At 38.2% G+C, this 21,027-nt stretch overlaps 2 protein-coding genes and 1 long non-coding RNA gene across 8 annotated transcripts in view; 1 reads left to right on the forward strand and 2 right to left on the reverse strand.

Annotated features, from left to right (window-relative positions):
- Positions 1–21,027, reverse strand: part of LOC135973815 (uncharacterized) — a 1,510,190-nt gene that overhangs the window by 506,004 nt on the left and 983,159 nt on the right. The gene's annotated exons all lie outside the window — the stretch shown is intronic.
- The window catches only part of GSPT1 (G1 to S phase transition 1), a 39,383-nt gene that overhangs the window by 11,573 nt on the left and 6,783 nt on the right, over positions 1–21,027 (forward strand). For 2 of the 6 annotated variants that reach the window (XM_005307579.5, XM_005307584.5), the window contains exons 2-11: positions 3,902–3,949; positions 4,139–4,180; positions 4,960–5,187; positions 6,231–6,264; positions 8,437–8,514; positions 13,938–14,118; positions 14,490–14,644; positions 15,362–15,502; positions 16,300–16,393; positions 16,760–16,840. In XM_005307579.5, the coding sequence (XP_005307636.1) occupies positions 3,902–3,949; positions 4,139–4,180; positions 4,960–5,187; positions 6,231–6,264; positions 8,437–8,514; positions 13,938–14,118; positions 14,490–14,644; positions 15,362–15,502; positions 16,300–16,393; positions 16,760–16,840 (1,082 nt within the window). The remainder of the gene's footprint in view (positions 1–3,901; positions 3,950–4,138; positions 4,181–4,959; positions 5,188–6,230; positions 6,265–8,436; positions 8,515–13,937; positions 14,119–14,489; positions 14,645–15,361; positions 15,503–16,299; positions 16,394–16,759; positions 16,841–21,027) is intronic. The other 4 variants (XM_005307580.5, XM_065559957.1, XM_005307582.5 and 1 more) reach the window with 3 other exon arrangements.
- LOC122174805 (uncharacterized) lies at positions 10,193–12,515 on the reverse strand. Its single transcript, XR_006177132.2, has 3 exons — positions 12,391–12,515; positions 10,679–10,780; positions 10,193–10,305 (listed from the first exon to the last, which is right to left on the reverse strand). It is a non-coding gene; the product is annotated as an uncharacterized LOC122174805 (long non-coding RNA).

Genomic DNA, 21,027 nt, shown 5'->3' on the forward strand with positions numbered 1-21,027 from the left:
CTTTCTATAAGTCTATAATATATAACTAAACTATTGTTGTATATAAAGTTTGTAAAAATTTTAAGACGCTTAATTTAAAATTAAATTAAAATGCAGAGCCCCCCGGATTAAATTAAAATGCCATAGGTTGCCTACCCCTGATCTAGCTGCAGTCATACTAGATTGCATATATCCACCGCCTAGCTCTGTGAAATACTTCTGTGGATGCAACTCAGAGTGGCACTTGCTCTTTTGCTGTTGCCATATTATATGGTACTTTTATATCTAATTTGACTGATACTGCTGTGGCAAAGTATGTCCTTCGTTGCCTCAGCCTTTCTCCCTCAGACAGTGGGGGCCCAGAGTGAATCAGTCTTTCTCCAGAGGTTTTTAATTCTTCACTCTGATTTATTTTTTTAATATTTACAAGGTGAGCCTCAGGGTAGCTCTCTTAAGCAAAACAAAAAAAACAAACTCTCAACACACAAATGGAGATACTTTACCCTGCCCACTTTCCGGGGTTTTACCTTATTATGCTGGTTTCTGGTTGCCAGCCCTTCCCCAAACAGCAGTTAAGTAGGCTATTTCCCCTACAGGGAGGAGAGCAGCCTTCCTCCCAAGAGAAGCCTTTTTTCCCTTCTGCCACTAACCCTGCTGTAGTTTGTTTCTCATCCCTCCTCACTCTGTCTCAAGGGAAGAGGGGTGTTTAAAGGTCACTGTTAGCCTTTAATTGATTCAGGTGTCTCTGAGAGGAAAGGGCCTTCGTCATTTTAAGGCTGATATTACTTGCCTTCTACCACTCTTATAGCTGTCAGATCTGACTTTGTCACATTACCTTAATATAAGTTCATACTAGCAGAAGTGCTGCTCCTACTAGGTCAACCCACATTCCCTACTTCTTTGTGTGATACTTCCCATTTCCAGTATCTCAATTCTCTGTGGAGGAGTCGCTTTCTTGTTGTTGTCCTCAAACCCATTGTGCCTATGGGTTTAGAAACCGTAGTGCAGAGCTTCAGCAAGCTTGCTTTTGATTCAGTACTGTGATGAGAGAAGCTGAACAGAAAATAGCTTTTCCTATCCTGCAAAAAGTTTTGAGATTTCAAACATGTTCCTGTTCTGCATAATGATGAAAGGAGACACCTTTTGAATTTTTTGCAGGAAAAAATTAGACACCCACCCCAGAATAACAAATAGCCTGGTGGGTAGAGTGCTCATCTGTGATGTGACCGAGAAGGGCCTTTGAATCTGGGTCTCCCGCATCCCAAGTTAGTGCCCTAACCATTGGGATATTGGCTATTCTGGGGTATCACTCTAACAGTTTTAGTTTAGATGAATTGGTATTTTTCTATGAAAAATGTTCTGTCAGATTCCCAACCTGCTCAAATGATGTGTGCTGCTGTGCATATGGTTTATAAGAGAGGAAAAACAAACAAACCTCTTTGATCTACTTATCATAGTGTTTCTATTTCAAGGCAAGTGAAAGTACAATAAACATTGGATAGATTTTTTTCATTTGCAGACATGAGACCATGTGGAAAACTTCAGTCCTAAAGGTGAATGTCTTGAAAAATCACAAGCATGTGTAAATGAGATTGTAATGGAAATGATTTTTCAGCCTTGACTACAGAGAATGCATTATTAAGTTGCTAGTTGAAATTTCGGAAGTGATGTAATCTAGAAAAAGGAGTTTGGAGTTGTACTTAGATTCTAGTTTCAGCTATGACACTTACTGTTCAGTGTTAAGTGAATAAGGCAATTTTTGTTTCTTGGATTCCCATCTGTAAAATGGGGGTCTTAACCACTTTTATAAAGAATATTCAGGTCCTCAATGCGGATGAATTGTACTATAAGTAAGGCTGTGAGTCTGTCATGGAAGTCACGGATTCTGTAACCTTTCCAGGACTTCTGCAGCAGCTGGTGCGACTGGCATGGGGGCTGCCTGAGCAGTTTGGGCAGCCCCTGGGCCAGCCTCAGCAACCGCTGCTGGGGCAGTCTCCGGCCACCGCACCTCTCCCACCCCAGCACCAGCAGGAGTTTAGGTGTGGGGGGGGGCTCAGGGCTAAGACAAGGAGTTGGGATAAGGGAAGGAGTGAGGGCTTTGGTTGGTGCTTACTTTGGGGTGGGGAGGACTCTCTTTAACTGGCAACATGTTCCTAGGTGGAGGTGCAGCCAGGCGGCTCTGCATGCTGCATCCATGTTCAGGCACCGTACCTGCAGCTTCCATTGGCTGTGGTTCCTGGCCAATGGGAGCTGCGGAGCAGGCGCTCGGGGTGGGGTCAGTACGCAGAGCCCCCTTGGCCACGCCTCCACTTAGGGGCCACAGGGACATGCTGTCCGCTTCTGGGAGCTGGGGTAGGGAGCCTGCCAGCCCCATTAGGCCCCCCCAGCACCAGCATGACCCATGTCCCCTCCCGTCCCCTTCCTGCAAGCTTTGTAGTCTAGTATTCTGCCATTTTCTCCTGCACTGCTCCAGTCTATGACAGCCTGCAATGAACACATGCCATAGAACTAGAGCAAAGTGGCTGAGGGTACAGTTTCTCTTCATTGCTCTCTGTGATGCTTTGAGAAAATTTTTCAATTTTCAGGTCTTTTGTGAATGTAGTTCAAATAACTAAAGTAGTACAGGAGTCTGGGCTGTATGCTAAGTGTGGAGGGAGGAGAGCTAACAACACAGCCAAGTAAAGGATATGGGAGTGGTAAGGAACTAGTCAAAGGTAAAGCAACAATGTGGATGGACATGCTGTTTTTGACATACTGTAGTTGCTCATGTCATGTCACAGAGACCCTTGAGGTCTGGTTTACCCTAGAAAAATTAAACTGATTAAATCCCCCAGAACACTTTGTACTCGCATGTAAAAATGTTCCAAAGAGTCAAATGGTCTAATAACTGGTTGGAATGGACTATTTGAGCGGGTTTAATTAGTTACAACTCAACGTGACCCAATTTAATGGTAGCATTACTGCAGACCAATTGGAATAGTACAAGGAATATTTGGTTGAACTTGACTCCAGGTCACTAATGGCCCTGTGAAATCTTCTAGAATGTATTTCTTCTTGGAACTGTACTGAGGTTTATAGGATAGAGTGTATTGTAACTAAAATGGCTTAAGATGCCAAAGTGAATATTAAGGAAAATATCTTAAACCAATTCAACATGTGTGGATGCAATAAATCATTATGCTTAATCTGGTCCAATTACAAATGGTTCAGTTCTTCAATATGGAAAAAACATTAGAGAGAAGCTTTGATATTAGGGAGGCTCTTAAAATTTATTAGGCTTAAAAAATGAATTTACCAGTCACTTGTTTTTATTTCTTACCATGTTTTGTAATTATGGCAGGACTTTGCTTAAACAAGGGCTCACTTGTTTCCTACCCTGTTTTAATTTCCTATTTGATCGTGCAGTGAAGCTATTAGACATCCAGATACTGTGGTGATGGGCACTATAGAAATTCTATAAGATGAATAGCTTTTCTATACAATAGAAAGATCTCACAAACAAAAGATTACTTCATTGCAGATAGTGAAGTTACATTTCAGTGTATTAAACTCTTAACAAAACCCGAATACCTAAAATAGCTAGAATACACAAAAAGAATGGCGAAGTAAAATGCACATGTACAACAATTGCTTCCCCTAAATTTGCTTTGGAGTCTCTTAAATGCAGGGAGGACGGGGACTTCCCCCTCAAACTGTCATATGTAACATAGTTCTTAAAATACAATATACCAGCTTTAGTAGAATTCTTTCACAGTAGAAGGTTGTATTTAGTGTCCTCCTGTAGGGAGGAGGGAGTATTTTTATTAGATATGGCTTTATTTGTTGCCGTGATAAATTTGAAAGAACTCTGGTCTTTATGGGATTATCTTGAAATTAATAACATCTGATTCTTGTTTTAAAAGTAACATTTTTTTTGTTTAAGGAGCATCTGCAGAGTCTTCACAAGAGGAGCAAACAGCATCTTGTGAAGGTACTGGGTTTTCATGTTTGAAAATCTTTTGTCGTGCCAATAAATGGGATTAAGAAAAATAAATATTTTTAGTAATTGCAGAAAACATCTTTATTAAAGTGTTCATGGTGGTATTCCAAAGTTGTTTGTTTGTTATATTGCTGGCTTCACATTAAGCAAATGTACATAATGCCTCAATTTTTTGTTTAGGTTCAAATGTTGCTGTTAGTATGGAAGTCTCAGAACCTGTTGGTAAGACATGGCCATTAACAGTTTCTAATATCACTTGGGTTGATTTATTGTTAGCTAAAATGAAGGCTGCCTTAGTTGGGCCTTTGCAGTTTAGTTGGTACAAATCTCTCAGTATCACTGCTGTGTGCCTGAATCAGAAAAGAGACTGCAGTAAATTTTGTGATGGCAGACATAATGGGATTATTTGAACACTGAAGAAGAATATTCTGTATTTTCTACACTTCTTTTCTTCAATACATTCATTATTTCAAATTGTAAAATAGTCTCAATGTTTCATGCCATGGCATGCTCCCTATTGAGTAAGTGAAACAAGTCATAACGTGTTGAATGTAAAGATGCCATATTTTTCCTGATTTTTGTATGCAACTTTCCCTTTTCCTGCTAAAATTGTGGTAGTCTTCAGTGTAGTTTCCAGTACAAATATTAGTCTGTAGTTGACCATTATGCTATTCTAAGTCCGTGTTTGGGTTTTCTTTTTCCCTATAAAAATGCTGCTTTGTTAAAATCGAAGTCTCTTTAATCCCTGAGAGTCAGAATTTTCTGATGTCAGCAGCCAAGCTTGCTTGAAAGCTTGTGGTAATATCCATTTCAAACGAAGCAGAGAGTACCTGCTTTGCATACCAGGACATCCACAAACAGAATATCTGAAAAGCAGAAAAGTTGCATCTTGATTTAAAAATATATATATATATTAATTAGTTATTGCTGGAGTAAAAAGATTGACTAGCTTTTCTGAGTTACATTCTTAATTTATTTGAATGTACTTCGTTTCACTCTAGTAGAAAATGGAGAGACAGAAATGTCCCCTGAAGAATCATGGGATCACAAAGAAGAAACATGTGAAGCAGAGCTAGGAGGTGGCCCATCAGGAGATGCAGGGCATACTGAGGAGAGTGCCCAGGAAATGATGGAGGAAGAGGAGGAAATACCAAAACCTAAATCTGTAGTAGCACCACCAGGTGCTCCTAAAAAAGAACATGTAAATGTAGTATTCATTGGACATGTAGGTAAGTTACAGATAAACAACTGCAGGGCAAGGGATAGAGCTTTCTGATAACGTGAATAATAAGTTCTTGTATAACTCTGTCCTTTAATGAATCCAAATTGTGACTTTTGCTCTCCCTTTCTAGGTTAACAAGTTACTAGAATTGGCAGAATAATTTTTAGATAAGATTGACAAATATTAGTAATATATTTCTTTGGAATTTAATAAACTAGGTTATTGTGTACAATTTTGGCTGAAGATTTGAATCTGTGTGGCAGAGGCTTTACTTGCCTAGAATAATTAGGTTGCATTAATAACCCCATCATAGATGAATGATCATTGATAGCTCTTCCAGTATCATATTCTGATACTTCTTAATATAAAAGTTAATATCTGTGAAATACCATTTTCTTTCTTTTACAAAAATGCTGCTGCTGTTCAATTTTATGACATTCTTTAGAATGACCAGGGCTGGCCTCTCGCCCACTGCATAGCTGGTGCTGTGTTGTAGGTTAGGTGAAGGCTATCCAAAAACCTCTCCTGCAAAAAACCAAAAAGTCCTTTGCCAGAGAATGTTTTCTTTTAATCCATTTCTGGTAAAACCATACCTGAAATATTGGTGCTACACAACCAAAATGTTGTTAACAAATTGGAGAATTCAGAGAGAAGCAACAAAAATGGAGGAGTTGACTAGAAATTGAGAAACACTTATATGCCACTGTCCCACTTTAAGTGTTTTTAGACAATCAAAAAAAGTGAAGGATGAAAGTATGAAGGATGGACAATAATTATTAAGGGTGATAGAGGAAAATACAGACTGAATATATTTTACTGACAATAAAATCTTAAATTAGGGAATAATCTTCCAAGAGAAGTGGGAGAAGCTCCATTGGGGCATTTTAAAACTAAACAGGACAAATTACTAAAAAAATGTCCTACAAAACAATGCTATATTGTCATGAAATGGGTTTGATGGACCTAACTTTCTCTCTTTTTTTTTTTTTTTTTTTTAATACTTAAAACTAAATGACTTTGTAAAGTATCTTTGTTTTGTATGTTTGTTAGATGCTGGTAAATCAACCATTGGAGGACAAATAATGTACGTAATTTAAAAAAAATAAGATTTCTTTGAACTGTTACAATCTTTAATATTGTGATTTATAACACTTGGGAAGTAAATAGTATGATTGATGGTTTTAGTGAGCATAGACTTTTTTTTTAATGAACTATCACTTCAGATCTATGAATTTAGTAAGTCATTGTCTTTGATTTGTTAGCTTCAGTGTTCCAGTCTTATTGCTCAGGATTTGCTTAACGAAAGCATAACTGTACAAAGGCATATTTTACTAAATAACAAAAAAATTCTTTAGAATATTAGATACAATTTTTTCTGAGAGCTGTTTAAAACTGATGTTCAGATTGATTCATCCCTTGTTAAATTTTGTCCCATGTGAGATTTTTAAAACTTTTAATTTGAATATGATCAGCCTCTGATATTAGAATTATCATTCATATATTGAAATCCAGATATTGATTTTAAATCATACCAGATTATAAATTGTCAACTTTCTTTATATACATTAAAACATTTACGGAACAAATCTGGAATAACTTTCCCATAGGAGAAGTTTCTTCATAAGGCCAGCCCTTTAGAAGTTGGCTTTCACTATGCAGCACAATGTCACTCTCTTAAGCCACAAGAGTATATTTTAATATCTGTCACTGGAAGCACTCATAATTCACTTAGGTGTTAATTTTTAAAAATTATGTGAAGATACTTTGTATCAATTAGTTCCATAAGTTCTGCAGTTTTTTATTTTTGTTATGCCTTTTTAAATTTTGTTGAATGTCCCTTTTTATTAGAAAAAGTAAATAGTGTCTGTTGTACCTTCTCTCAGCCATTAATTATTCTGAATGCTGCTATAATTTCCCCACTTATTAGTTTCCTTTCTAAATTAAACAGATCCACTCTTACCATTACAAGATCAGATTGATGCTTTAAGGAAAAGCAACATAACTGATATGTTAGTTTTATATAAAGAGTATCTAATATAGATCTCTAGGCTTTTAATATGCAAAAGATCTGTGGGAAAACGGCAATTTTCCTTTCCTTGCCAATTTAAGAAGGCGCTGGTCAAAAGTATCTGTCTTCAGACTTCACCCAATTTAGCATTTTTCTTTTATGTAAACTTATCATATGCCAAGGTTTCTGATTTGTATTACCATTTTGTAGTTCTATGGGCAGTGACTCAGTCACTTATGATCTGGTTTGGTTTAGAATATAATGCTTTTAGTTGCTGATACCTCTTTTCTTTTCCTTTTCTCCTTTTATATTTTGTGTCTCTTGTACGTGGTTTTACTGTTGTGTCTAATATTTATTTGTTTTAAGATTAACAAATTGGATTAGTCAATACTTCCAATCTTCTGTAACTGTTCTGTTCTAACTATGGATGTCTGTGTATGCATATATTTTCCTTTAAACGCTTGTTTTAAAATAATCCAGAAAAATAGTACTTGCTTGATTAAAAGACATTCTGAATTAAGACAGTTCCTTGGGAGGTCATGTCTGTGAAATGAATATATTAGATTTTGTACCCTCTTTTAAAATTTATTAAATTGAAGCATTTTAAAATGCAATATACAACGTTCTATTTTTTTTGTTTTTCATTATGTCATTTGTATACCTTTTAAACTGAAGAGCTCATATAGTAGGTAGGCTTATGCCTTGTTTGCTCTTTACTTTCTTAACAGATAGCCATGCCTTACTTTTTGAATTATGGAATTGCTTTTCTGAGAGCAGATATTCCATTGTTACCCTTTTCAGACCGTACCTCAGATCTACAGAGTAATCGGATCATATACTCCAGGGGTTCTCAAACTTCATTGCACCACGACCCCCTTCTGATAGCAAAAATTACTACATGACCCGGGGGGTGGGGGTGGGGGCAAAGCGTGAGCCCACCGCCCCAGGCGGGGGCCCAAGGGCTTCAACCCCAGGCAGGAGGACCTGTAACCTGTGCCCCACCATCTAGGGCTGAAGCCCTCAGGCTTCGGCTTCATCTCCAGGCAGTGGAGCTTGGGCTTTGGTTTCGGACCCGGATCCCAGCAAGTCTAATGCCAGCTCTGGCAACCCCATTAAAAGGAGGTCGTGACCCACTTTGGGGTCCCGACTCACAGTTTGAGAACTGTTGATATACTCCATTAGAATAGAAACTTAGCTGCCATGTAGTTAATGTAAAATGTCTTCTTTTTTTTCTTCCCCATGCCCCAGGTACTTAACAGGAATGGTTGACAAAAGAACACTTGAGAAATATGAAAGAGAAGCTAAAGAGAAAAACAGAGAAACCTGGTATGAATCTTACCTATACCATGGCATCCTTTTTTAGCTTCTGAGAGGAGACTGTTTTGAAGTTTTCCTTTTAGTATTTAGTTCCTTTTGATTTTTCCAGCCAGGGCTTTGATGTGTGCCACATTATGCAGTGCATTCCATGCTGGAGCAGATTTTGCTTCCATATCATACAGAATATTGCCTTAATTTGTGGTGCTGCACAGTAGCAGCTGACTGGTAGGGGTGATGGAGGAAGAAAACCATCCTCAGAGAGCCAGGGAACCCTTCTGTCTTCCTGCCCTTCCCCTATAAGTACTGTATGAAAGAGGTGTCAGAGAAAGAGGCTTACCGTTGTGGGGGATAGGGAGGGAGGGAGGTAGCAGGCTGGATCACAAAACTTTTCACCTAATGGGATGAGTGAATGAAATAGGGCCCTGAACTGTTAGCCTCCCAGGCTGTGAAGAGCCACCCTGCTGCCTCCTTCCTCCGCCAACAGTTCCTGGGCGGCTGTGTACCCTCTCAGAAGCATCTCCTGCTTCTTGGAGGGGATGGAGACGGCGCACAGTAGAAGAGGACCTCATTAGAGGCAATAGCTATGAAGCAATGCAAAGTGGTAGATTTCGACCTGAATTAATTGTATTTGGACAAGGTAGAGGGATAGAAGGTGGCATGAATTAATTGTACTGAGGTAAGCCTATGTGGGGACCACCTTTTCCATTAGAATCCTATGACAAAACCACATAGGGTCCCTCCACAAAATCCTGAGTATTCTGAGCAGAGACCTTTCCCCCCACCCATCCATATCCAGTTTCAGAAATGCTTTGAGTCATACAGTGGGGGAACATCTTTTAAAAACAAGTTTCAAACTTAAAATATGGCATGATGTGCAACTGAAATGTGAAACACAGATTTTGTCAGTGTCACATATTTTAGTGACATATTAACAGGCTTGAAAGTTGAGAGGTATGTCTTCAGCTTTACTATATATCGGGCCTTTGCCCTGTTCCTTTTGAGGGACCCCTCTCATGTGTTAACTGCTTCTTCAGCAGGTCCAGACTGTGTGCTCTGGAAGTTATAGAGGAAGTTCCTCCTTTTCATCAGAAAAAGAGATTCTACTCTCAGTACTTCCTGATCCCCAAGTCCAAGGAAGGGGTGAGACCTATCCTCAGTCTCTGCGATCTCAACAATTCATGTTTATGAGATTGTGTGGTTATCCTGGCTACTTTTTCCCCCCATATTGAATCACAATGATGGGTTTGTTCTCGGTCTTCAGGACACCTATTTCCATGTAGCAATTTTCCCAGACCACAGGAAATGTATGAGCTTTTTTGTCGCCAGTCAACTCTATCAGTACACAGTTCTCACCTTTGGCCCATTGTCACCCTTGTGCATCTTTACCAAATGCATGACTGTTAACAGCAGCCTATCTCAGAAGAAGGGGAATTCATATCTTCCTGTACCTAGACGATTGGCTAGTGAAAGGCTTTTCTGAGGAACAAGTCCTCAGTTCACACTGGACCTCTTTGATTGATTGGGGTTGACTTTGACTCCAACTCAGAAATCGAGTTCCGTGGGGCCTACTACACTATGAATTTGAGGGCTTTTCTCCCACATGTGCGATTGCAAATAGTTCAGTTCGTTGTCTGGATCTCCAGTCTCATCTGACCATGGTCCGTGTATGCCTGAAGTTAGTTACGTGGTTCAACATGTGAAGTTGTCTTCATCCTCTTCAGTCATGGTTGAAGTTGGTCTGTCGTGAGCTGCCTGTCGTAGGGAAGACTTGTCTGAGGGCCTCCAGAGATACTGGACACTCTACAGTGGTGGGAAAAACAGAACAATGTGGACCAGGATATTATTCATTTTGCCCATCCTCTGCCAACCAGAACTGTAGTCACTGATGCTCCCCCACACATTGTGGACATCATCTAGGGATGTTAAAGGTTGAGTTTGTGGTCAGGGCAGAAAGCATCATGTTATATCAAAGTAGTGGAGTTTCAAGTCATTTACAGTGCCTTCCGGGATCCGATGAGGGAAGCAATGGTTCACATACTCACCAACAATACCATTGCAGTGTGTTATGTGAAGAAGCAGGGAGGAGCCTACTCCAACCAACTTTGTCAGGAAGCAATAAATTTTTGGCATTTCTGCATCAAGGAAGACATTGTGCCCACAGTAGCATGCTTACCGGGCTCTCAAAACCAGTTGACTGACCATCTCAGCGGGACTTTCTCCAGCAATCACGACTGGTCTCTAAAGAGCAGCATGGTGAGGCATCCCTTTGATCAACCTAGGTGCAACAAAGGACAACAAGAAGAGCCGTCAGTTTGGTTCCTGAGGGGACTTGGTGCAAGATCTCTAACCGATGCCTTCCATCTGTACTGGGGAATGCACCTGATGTATGCCTTTCTCCATACCCCTTTCATATTATCCTCAAACTGGAGTTGGACCAATTCATACTTTGTCTTGGCCAAGCCAGCACACTATGTTGATTCTCCAACTTTCTCAATTTGTCTGTTCAACCACCCAAATCTCTTCCTCTCCTTCTGACCTACTTCAGTACCATGGCTAGGTTGTTCATTTGGCACTGAGTAATCTACACCTCACGACATGGCCGGTACATGGCTAGAGGAGAAAGAAGGGTAATATTCAGAAGATCCTGCTTAATAGTAGAAGAGTATCTATTAGATCTACTTCTTTGGCTAAGTTGATGCATTTTTCGGTTTGGTTGATACCTAAGGGAATTCAGCCCATGTTGGCTCATGTTCAGGACATTTTGGACTATCCTTTACATTTAAAGTCCTTTGGGTCTGGCTCTTAGCTCATTCGAGGGTTCACTTGGCAGTTCCATCCTCCGTTCCAAGGAAAATTGCTTTTCTTAAACTTCATGGCAGTGAGATTTCTGAAAGGTATAGTCTCCCTGTTTCTTCCTGTGAAGGAAATGAACCCATTGTGGGACTCTAATACTGTGCTAGCCCCCTAATGGTTCCTCCATTTGACCTGATGACAACCTACTCATAGGCTATCTTTTGGGAGACGGGAGACACTCTTGTGGCTATAACATCTGCAAGAAATCCAGCAAATTACAAACCTCTCTATAGTCAGTTTTTCAAAGATAGTGTTCTTAAAACCACATCCAAAGTCTTGGCTAAGGTGATTTCATAGTTTCACCTTAATCAGGTTATTTATTTGACTATTTACTTTCCTAAGCTACACTCAAATGCAGATGAGCAGTATCTCTATATGTTAGAATGCCAAGCACCACTGCACATCTATCTGGAAAGCACTAAACCATTTACTTCACCACCTCAAATATTTTTTTGTCTCCTATGCGGATTGGATGAAAAGTCAGCCGATCTCCATGCCGATGGTTTTCAGACCATGGCTTTTGGAGTAGCTCAGGCTACACCCCACAGGCTCATTCGATGAGAGCCCAGGTGACATCGATCTCATTTCTCAGTCATGCTTCAATATTGGACATTTGTAGGGATGCTCAATGGTCTGCCGTGCATACTTTTACCAAACATTATGGTATTACCACATCATCTAGGTCAGATGCAAACTTTGCGACAGAAGTTCTGCAGTCATTGTTCACTGCCTAGTGAAACTGCTTGTGAGTCACCTGAGTGGAATATACATCTGCCACCATTTGAAGAAGAAAAACGTTTACTTGTATTGTAATTGCTGTTTTTCCGAGATGTGGGTGCAGATGTGTGTGCTACTCAGGTTGTGCATGCCTGGCGTACCAAAGCTGGAGTAGAATACATGTCTGCACCCAAATCTGAAACAGTTACAATACAGGTAAGTAAGTACCTGTCTTTTCCACATCCCTTCCTCCCTCCCTTCCTCCCCCCTCCCCCCCCCCCCAAAAAAAGCTTGAATCCATGTTTACACACTCACCTTTGAGATCTAGAAAACTGATTCAGAAGCATGATCTGGCTTCCTGTAGTATGCCTCCTTGGGAGATCATGAAATGTTGTTTTCAGCTGGCAAAGGATGTCTCCTCTTTCTGCCAAGAAAATAACTTAACATTTGTTTATTGAAAGGGGAATAGTAGGAGATCCTAGCAATTCCTGCTGCATGCTATGGCACACCAATTACTTGGGGTGAACAGATCATCTCAGGTTTGGGTCTCAAAGCTGGTCTTTTTTTTTTTGTTTGATTTTTGGGTTTTTTTGGGGGGTGTGTGTGTGTGTGTTAGTTTGTGTTCTTCCTAGAAGGCATCAGATCTGCCTTATATCCAAGACAAGGTTTCACCCACATATAATACAGGTAGTAAATAGGGACTATTATTGAAGAAACAACTGTCTCTACAGCTTGAACCTTTGACACAACATGTTTTCTTCCTTTACCTTTGTCAAATAGACCTTTATTTGAAACTATCAGATTCCCTATTGAAACAAGGACTTTATAATTGCATGACCAAGTTTGGGTCAACACACTCTTCCATCCTTTACCAATAAATCAATAATACGAAATTATGATGGAAAAAGTTAGAAAATAGAGAATTGCAGTTGTCATAGCAATTTTAACTCTGTTCCTGTCTGTCACGTGGAATATTGTATACCAACCTGGTGTTAGCATTAAAGGATTAAGATATTAATTGAGGCATTGGAAAGAGTAACTGAACTTCCAGTCATGTGAAATCTGTTTTGATATTGTGACAACAATTTTGGGGACTTGGAAGTAGAGTGGGTGGTGAGTGTGAAAGAAAGTTGAAGCAAAGGTAAATTTATTTGATTCTGCACTGGCAATCACATTTGAATGCCTAGAAGAGCATGTATATGAAAGAGTGCACAGAATTGCACGTCTATTTGAAATTGTGCCTAAGAGCAGTGAGCACTCGAGTGGGCAAAAATTGAAAACCTAGGCACTAAAACCATCAAACTTCTTCCTGTAATTGTTTTGATGCCATAAGGTCATAGTTCATAACTAACTTTTTTTAAACTTAACAAAGCACACATTCTCTAGGAAGGATGGTATGTGCCAGGTCAAAACCAGTTTTGTTATCTGTGCATAAAAGGCAGAAAACATTGGAACTTTTTTTCCATTGTCAAGTGGACTATTAATCTATTGGAATTTCTTCAGATAGCAATTTATCTCTAAGCTGAGGAGAAGCATGAAGTGCATGTATGTGCTCAAAACGTAACTTCGGGGAATTAAGTTATCAAAGTAAGGGTTTGGAATAACAGTATCTTCTTAGCCATCGCAGAGGTAGAATTAGCTTAGTGCTATATATGTAGTAGTAGTAATGATTTAGCCCTATAAGGGTGTCCACCTGTCTGTACAAAATTTTACGTCTATCTGCCACAATCTTAGAAATGCTTATAAAGTTGTTAGTGTTGTTGAGGCAGTTTAAAACATTGTATATGAAAAACAGTCTTTAAGAAAACCAAAATATTAATTAGTAAATATTAATGCAGAACTAGAATAATGTATTTTTGCAGGTACCTGTCTTGGGCCTTAGACACAAATCAAGAAGAACGAGACAAAGGTAAAACAGTAGAAGTGGGCCGTGCCTATTTTGAAACAGAGAAGAAACACTTCACAATCCTAGATGCCCCAGGGCATAAGAGCTTTGTTCCAAATATGATTGGCGGGGCTTCTCAAGCTGATCTGGCTGTGTTGGTAAGAAAAACAAATTGGACATCTACACGTAATGGTATTGCTACAAATAGCTAGATCAGAATTACATATATAAGAATATCTTGTCATTGTGGTCTCTGAAATTTTCAAATCTTAATGTAGCAATCTAGTAATATTTGTATGTAATTCAGTTCTGATAGGTACACAGTAACCCAGATTCTAATGTCAACACTGTTAAATGGTTTTGAGAGTTAGATTGTGATATGTTGTTTGTGTGTTCAGGGTTTATTGCATTATTGAATATAAGGCTGTAAATCATGTATTGTCCTTTGATTTAATTGCATAATAACTGAGAATAATTCTAATTCCTAAGTTGTTTTTTTTAAAATACTTAACACTTTTTTAAAATTTAGGTTATTTCTGCAAGAAAAGGAGAGTTTGAAACTGGATTTGAAAAAGGGGGACAAACAAGAGAACATGCCATGTTAGCAAAAACAGCAGGTGTAAAACATTTAATAGTTCTTATTAATAAAATGGATGATCCAACTGTGAACTGGAGTAACGAAAGGTGAGTGTTTCTATGAAGTAAAAAATATTTTTAAATATTTTCATGTAATTAATTATAGCTGAACTACAAGCTACAGTAGTTTACAGTTAGTGCTGTTTTTTGCCAAAGCCTCATTTGATCCTTGGCTGGAAGGATGGTGGGCCTAAGAATACAAGCATAATCTGCAGAGCAGCTACTGGAAAGTAGATAATTATGTATTTTAACAGTTTGTTGTGTATGTATGTCTAACAAAGCCACAAGCTCTAATATCAATTGAGAGTTAGGAAAACTTTCCAAGTTGCAAGGAATTTAGAGCAAATCTCACACTCACTCACTCACACTCTCTCTGTCTCTCTCTAACTCTGTCTCACTCACTCACTCCTCTCCCTAGTTAGTTAGTTAAATACAGTTTGCCAGACTTTCATCTACTTCAAAAATAAATGGAATAACTCCAGTAACTAAGCTAAGAGGGCATTCAGCAAATTTATGTTAAACTTTCTTTCTTATCCCTCAGCTTGTTTGGGGGGGGGGCATTAAGCACACATTGCTAAAGTAGCTGCATGTGGCAAATTGATTGGCAAGTCACTTCCAGTAAACTTGATCAAATCCAGAATATTGATCTAATCAGCAAGTTTTCTTTTGAATTTTTATTGCAATACTAGATTTCAAATAGAAAAATAGAACTTTACTGGAATTTCTTAATTTAGCGTGATTGAGCTGCATGTCAATTTTTAATAGATATGAAGAATGTAAAGAGAAGCTGGTGCCATTTTTGAAGAAAGTTGGCTTCAATCCCAAAAAAGATATTCATTTTATGCCCTGCTCGGGACTGACTGGAGCAAACCTTAAAGAGCAATCGGATTTCTGTCCTTGGTATATGTAAGTAACTTAGTGTTGTTAACATGTTGGGGACATAGTAATAGTTCATTAATAGGCAGTACTACAGTACAGCTAGGTGGAAGTATAGGTTTGTATCTTGTAGTCAGATCCAATATGATTGACTAACGTATACGTGAGGGAAGACTGTCATTGCAAAGGCAATAGAAAACAATATGACCAAGAAGTAAAGCAGAAGCATTTGAGCACTGTTGAAGAAATTCGCTACAAAAGCACTATTTCTGTTGTATGTTGAGTTAGGTTACCACAGACCATAACAGTATTTTCCTTGCCTTGTGAGGTCTTGAAAGTGCTGTACTGCCACTTGAATTTTCCAGTGATTTCACGTTGGGTGTGTGGCTAGGGTGAAAAACAGTTTGATGTGAATAGTCTGTATAGAACCTGAATAAGATTGTGAACATGGCTCAGCCATTTAATGCTATGTTTGCTGATATGGCTCAAGGCAATTAAACCATGTTAATGAAAACCACTCTGAAAACTAGCCTATTATGTTCACGCGCCTGGAACAGATTTAGCATATCTAGCAAGAGTCTCAATGGACTAATGAACTGTTCTAAAAAATGCTTGTAATGTGGTTTTAAAATTAAATGGTGTGAATGTAAGCAGTATAACCACTTTTGATCTGTTAAGGATTTCATTGTTTAGAGGTTAAAGTTATTTCCCTTTGCTGTGTGTGGCTGAAATCCTTTCCTTGATTTGTAATGAATAAGCCATACAGTTCGGCTAAACTTTTAAATAAACATTTCACTTAGTTTAATAAATATTTTTACTCCTTTTAGCGGGTTACCATTTATTCCATATCTGGATAATTTGCCAAACTTCAACCGTTCAGTTGATGGACCAATCAGGCTGCCAATTGTGGATAAATATAAGGTACAAAATGAAACTAGGATTTGAAATTAGTTATGTTACCTTCAAATAGATGGCCCAGTCTTACTTTATTTTCAAAGGATTCCCGTAGTTCTGTCTTAAATGTGGTGGGCATTGTGTCATTTACCTTTTGATATACTGGATTGACTGAAAAGGGTGACATTTGCTTTTAAATATGTTCTTATGCTCACCATTTCATGCTTTAGATGCTTTTCTCATTGGAAAATACTAACTTAGATGCAATAATGCAACATCACTTGATATATCAATTGATGTATCTGCGTTGACTACATTTATGATTAAACAGTAAAACACAGCATTATTTTAAGAAAAATAAGCTTTTAAACAGTGTTTCTGTTTTTTACAAAGGATATGGGCACTGTGGTCCTGGGAAAGCTGGAATCAGGCTCTATTTGCAAAGGACAGCAACTTGTGATGATGCCAAACAAGGTATGGCAAGTTTTCACCTTCCATATTTAAGAAGTTTCTAAGGCTATAATCAACTTGGTTTACAGTAAGTAATTTGATCAGAACTAAGAGCTTCCGTATATGACACTGTGTCAAACAGGATTCAGCTTTATATAACTGCCTCTGAAAATATTCCATGTTTTAAAATCATAGGACTGGAAGGGACCTCAAGAGGTCATCAGTCCCCTGCACTCCTGGCAGGACCTAGTATTATCTAGGCCATCCCTGACAGGTGTTTGGTGGAAACTTGTAAAATGTATGGGAGAAAACATCAGTGCTTAATATCTTAGTTTAGCAGTTAACTTTTTTTCTGGATGTTGAGTATGTCTTTGATTTCCTCAGCATTCAAAAGTAGAATTGCACTTCATCGCTAAACTCCAGTAACCCTTGGGTCATCAAATCAGTCTGGCTTATCCATTGGCCTGCTAAACCCAGGGTTCTGAGTTCAATCCTTGAGGGGGCCATTTAGGGATCTGAGGCAAAAATCTATCTGGGGATTGGTCCTGCTTCAAGCAGGGGGGTGGACTAGATGACCTCCTGAGATCCCTTCCAACCCTGGTATTCTATGATTCCCTCTATGATTTGAGCCTTAGTTTGCTTTGCAATAGGTATGTTTGCCTAGTTGAATCCTTTTTCTGCTGGGAGTTAGTCACCGCCTTCCTCGCACACTATATCCGTTTTCAAGTGAGAATGGAACAAATTCTAAGGATATAAGCTGAGATGTTATTTTTATTGGCTTAAGTTGAGAATTCCTTTACCTTTTCTGTTCCAACAGACTGTCAGTGAAAATTAAGGGTGTCTCAGCATTCATGCCAGAACATAAGATGAATCTCTTGTACGCTGGAAACTGACATTTCTTTATGCAAAATGCATTGTTGCTTAGACTGATTTCCAGGTCACCTCTTCTGGAAAATTAGCAGCTGCAAGTTAATAGTATAGGGCATTAAAGATTTAAAAATTGAGATTACAAAGGAGCTAGCTTTGTGTTGCTACCATCTGATGAATAGTATCCAGTAGTGTGATTAAAAGTAGATTCTGTAATCTAATGTCAAAGGTCTTGAAGGTTGCATCATATTTGTTTTTGACCGTCTGTCTATACCTGAATTAAGATTCCAAGATAAAAAGAAATTTTCCGACACTGTCTCCAAAAGTTATCTTGCATAGTAACCTCTACTCTATTTGATGTCCAGTCCACCTTAATTTAGGGTATGGAGAGCCAGTTAGATCTATATTAGGGCTCAAATTACCAGCATTTGTTCTACTGGTATAGTGACTAAAGAAATGAATCATCACAGCACTGAACAAAATAATTGCTCCTGAAATTTGAGTAAAAGACAAGTTTATCAACATGTAGGGGGAAAGTTCCATAAGGGTTAAATGCATTAGTAACAGAATATTTTTCTTGTTAAAACTTAATTTGCCTATTTTGGTGAAAATTATACCTGGCATTTCTTATTTGCAAGTGGTTTAGAAAATATTGTTTTAAAATACACCTTCCATGGAACTTGCGCAATTATTCCCCCAGGGGGGAAAAGGAAGAAGACTCAACAATTTAAAGAACTAATTTGAGATGCAATTCTCAGATGAGCTTGTACTTTTTGACTTAAGTAGCTATTTCCTTTTCATCACAAAACTGTTTGACACTACTACTACTGACAGACAGACACCCATGTAACTCTGTAGGAGAATTAGTAGGGAGTGCTTGAGAAGTTGCAAATGCCTTTAGCAGGTTACCATAAACATAAAATATGTATATTTCAATAAGTCCTTTTACACTTCAGATGACATGCACTTCTGTTAGTAGCGGTAGTGAGTTAAAACCTTACAAAAGTGAACAGTAGTAACCCTTTTACTCTTTGGGGGCGGGAGGGGTAGGATGAATCTCCCCCCCCCCCCCCACTTACTCTTTTTCAAATTAATCTAATTCTTCCCCACTGGTCCTTACTGGTGAGCGAAGTCATGAGACCAAAGGACAGACTATGGTGTAAAGGGATGTCAATAAATTAGATTATATGATGTTTTGATTGAGAGTATTCATAAACCTGCATCCTGATTTATATTCATCTGCTTAGGAAGCTCTACAAAATCTTCTCATATGATCTGCAAACAAAATCACTTCACTCGTTTATTCTGACATATTATTCCTTTTATCAGAGTGCTCAAAGGGTACGTTTTAAAAATGTAACCTTGGCACATACTTGCTTTTCATCTTTTGAATATAAAGTTCTCGAAATTTAAAACTTGACTGTTGTGGACACCTGGACTAGTTCTGGTTCTAATATTTAAAAAAAATACATATTTAATGTAATATATATTTATAATACCACAGTATACACTCCCCAAAGTGGATGAGACTTACCTCTTGCGTATGATCTCCATAAATGTATGTGCCTTTTGCTGTGAGGAAGCCTTTTGAAACTTGCTCTAGACTGACATTTAAAATACAATGTATCATAATGTTGTATAAATTGGAATATTGGACAGAACAAAAGTGCTAGATTATATTTTAATAACTAAGTGATACCAGGAAATTTCCTTCTCTGCTCAAGTTTTTCATACAATTGTGAATTATAATGCATTATAATAAAAATTAGGGCTGTCAAGCAATTAAGCGTTTAAGCGTGCGATTAATCGCATTGTTAAAAAATAAAAGAATATCATTTATTTAAATATTTTCCAATATATTGATTTCAATTATAACAGAATATGAAGTGTACAGTGCTCACTTTAAATTTATTTTTATTACAAATATTTGCACTGTAAAAAAAAAAAGATAGTATTTTTCAATTCACCTCATACAAGTACTGTGGTGCAATCTATTTATCATGAAAGTTGAACTTAACAAAAAATAACTGCAATCAAAAATTTTAAAAAAATTAAAACTTTAGAGCCTACAAGTCCTCTCAGTCCTACTTCATGTTCAGCCAATCGCTCAAATAATTTTGTTTATGTTTGCAGGAGATAATGCTGCCTGCTTCTTGTTCACAATGTTGCCTGAAACTGAGAACAGGGGTTCACATAGCACTGTTGTAGCCGGTGTCGCAAGGTATTTACATCCCAGATTCATATGTACCTTTGTGCTTCAACCACCATTGCAGAGGACATGCATCCATGTTGATGACGGGTTCTGCTCAATAACCATCCAAAGCAGTGTGGACCGACACATGTTCATGTTCATCATCTGAGTCAAATGCCACCAGCAGAAGGTTGATTTTCTTCTTTGGTTGTTCGGATTCTGTAGTTTTCGCATCGGAGTGTTGCTCTTTTAAGACTTCTGGAAGCATGCTCCACACCCCGTCCCGATCAGATTTTGGAAGGCACTTCAGATTCTTAAATCTTGGGTCGAGTGCCGTAGCTGTCTTTAGAAATCTCACATTGTACCTTCTTCATGTTTTGTCAAATCTGCAGCGAAAGCGTTCTTAAAATGAACATGTTTTGAGCCCTCATCCAAGACTACTATAACATGAAATATATGGCAGAATGTAGGTAAAATAGAGATCGAGACCTACAATTCTCCCCCAAAGAGTTCAGTCACAAATTTAATGCATTATTTTTTTTACAAGCATCATCAGCATGGAAGCATGTCCACTGGAATGGTGGCCAAAGCATGAAGCGGCATATGAATGTTTAGCATATCTGGTACATAGGTACTTGCAATGCTGGCTACAAAAGTGCCATGTGAATCCTGTTCTCACTTTCTGGTGACATTGTAAATAAGAAGTTGGCAGCATTATCTCCCGTAAGTGTGAACTAACTTTTTTGTCTTAGTGATTGGCTGAATGAGAAATAGGACTGAGTGGACTTGTAGGCTCTGAAGTTTTGCACTGTTTTTTTGTTTTTTTTTAGTACAGTCATGTAACAAAAAGAATCTACATTTGTAAATTGCACTTTCACGATTGTACTACAGTACTTGTATGAGGTGAATTGAAAAATACTGTTATTTTTACAGTGCAAATATTTGTAACAAAAATAATAGTGAGTACTATACATTTTGTATTCAGTGTTGTAATTGAAATCATATATTTGAAAATGTAGAAAAAAATCCACAAATATTTAATAAATTTCAATTGGTATTCTATTGTTTAACAGTGCACTTAAAATTAATCGTGAATAATTGTAATTTTTTTGAGTTAATTGTATGAGTTAACTGCGATTAATCGACAGCCCTA

This window comes from Chrysemys picta, chromosome 10 (assembly GCF_011386835.1).
Source record: "Chrysemys picta bellii isolate R12L10 chromosome 10, ASM1138683v2, whole genome shotgun sequence".
In the NCBI taxonomy this organism is placed as follows: Eukaryota; Metazoa; Chordata; order Testudines; family Emydidae; genus Chrysemys; species Chrysemys picta.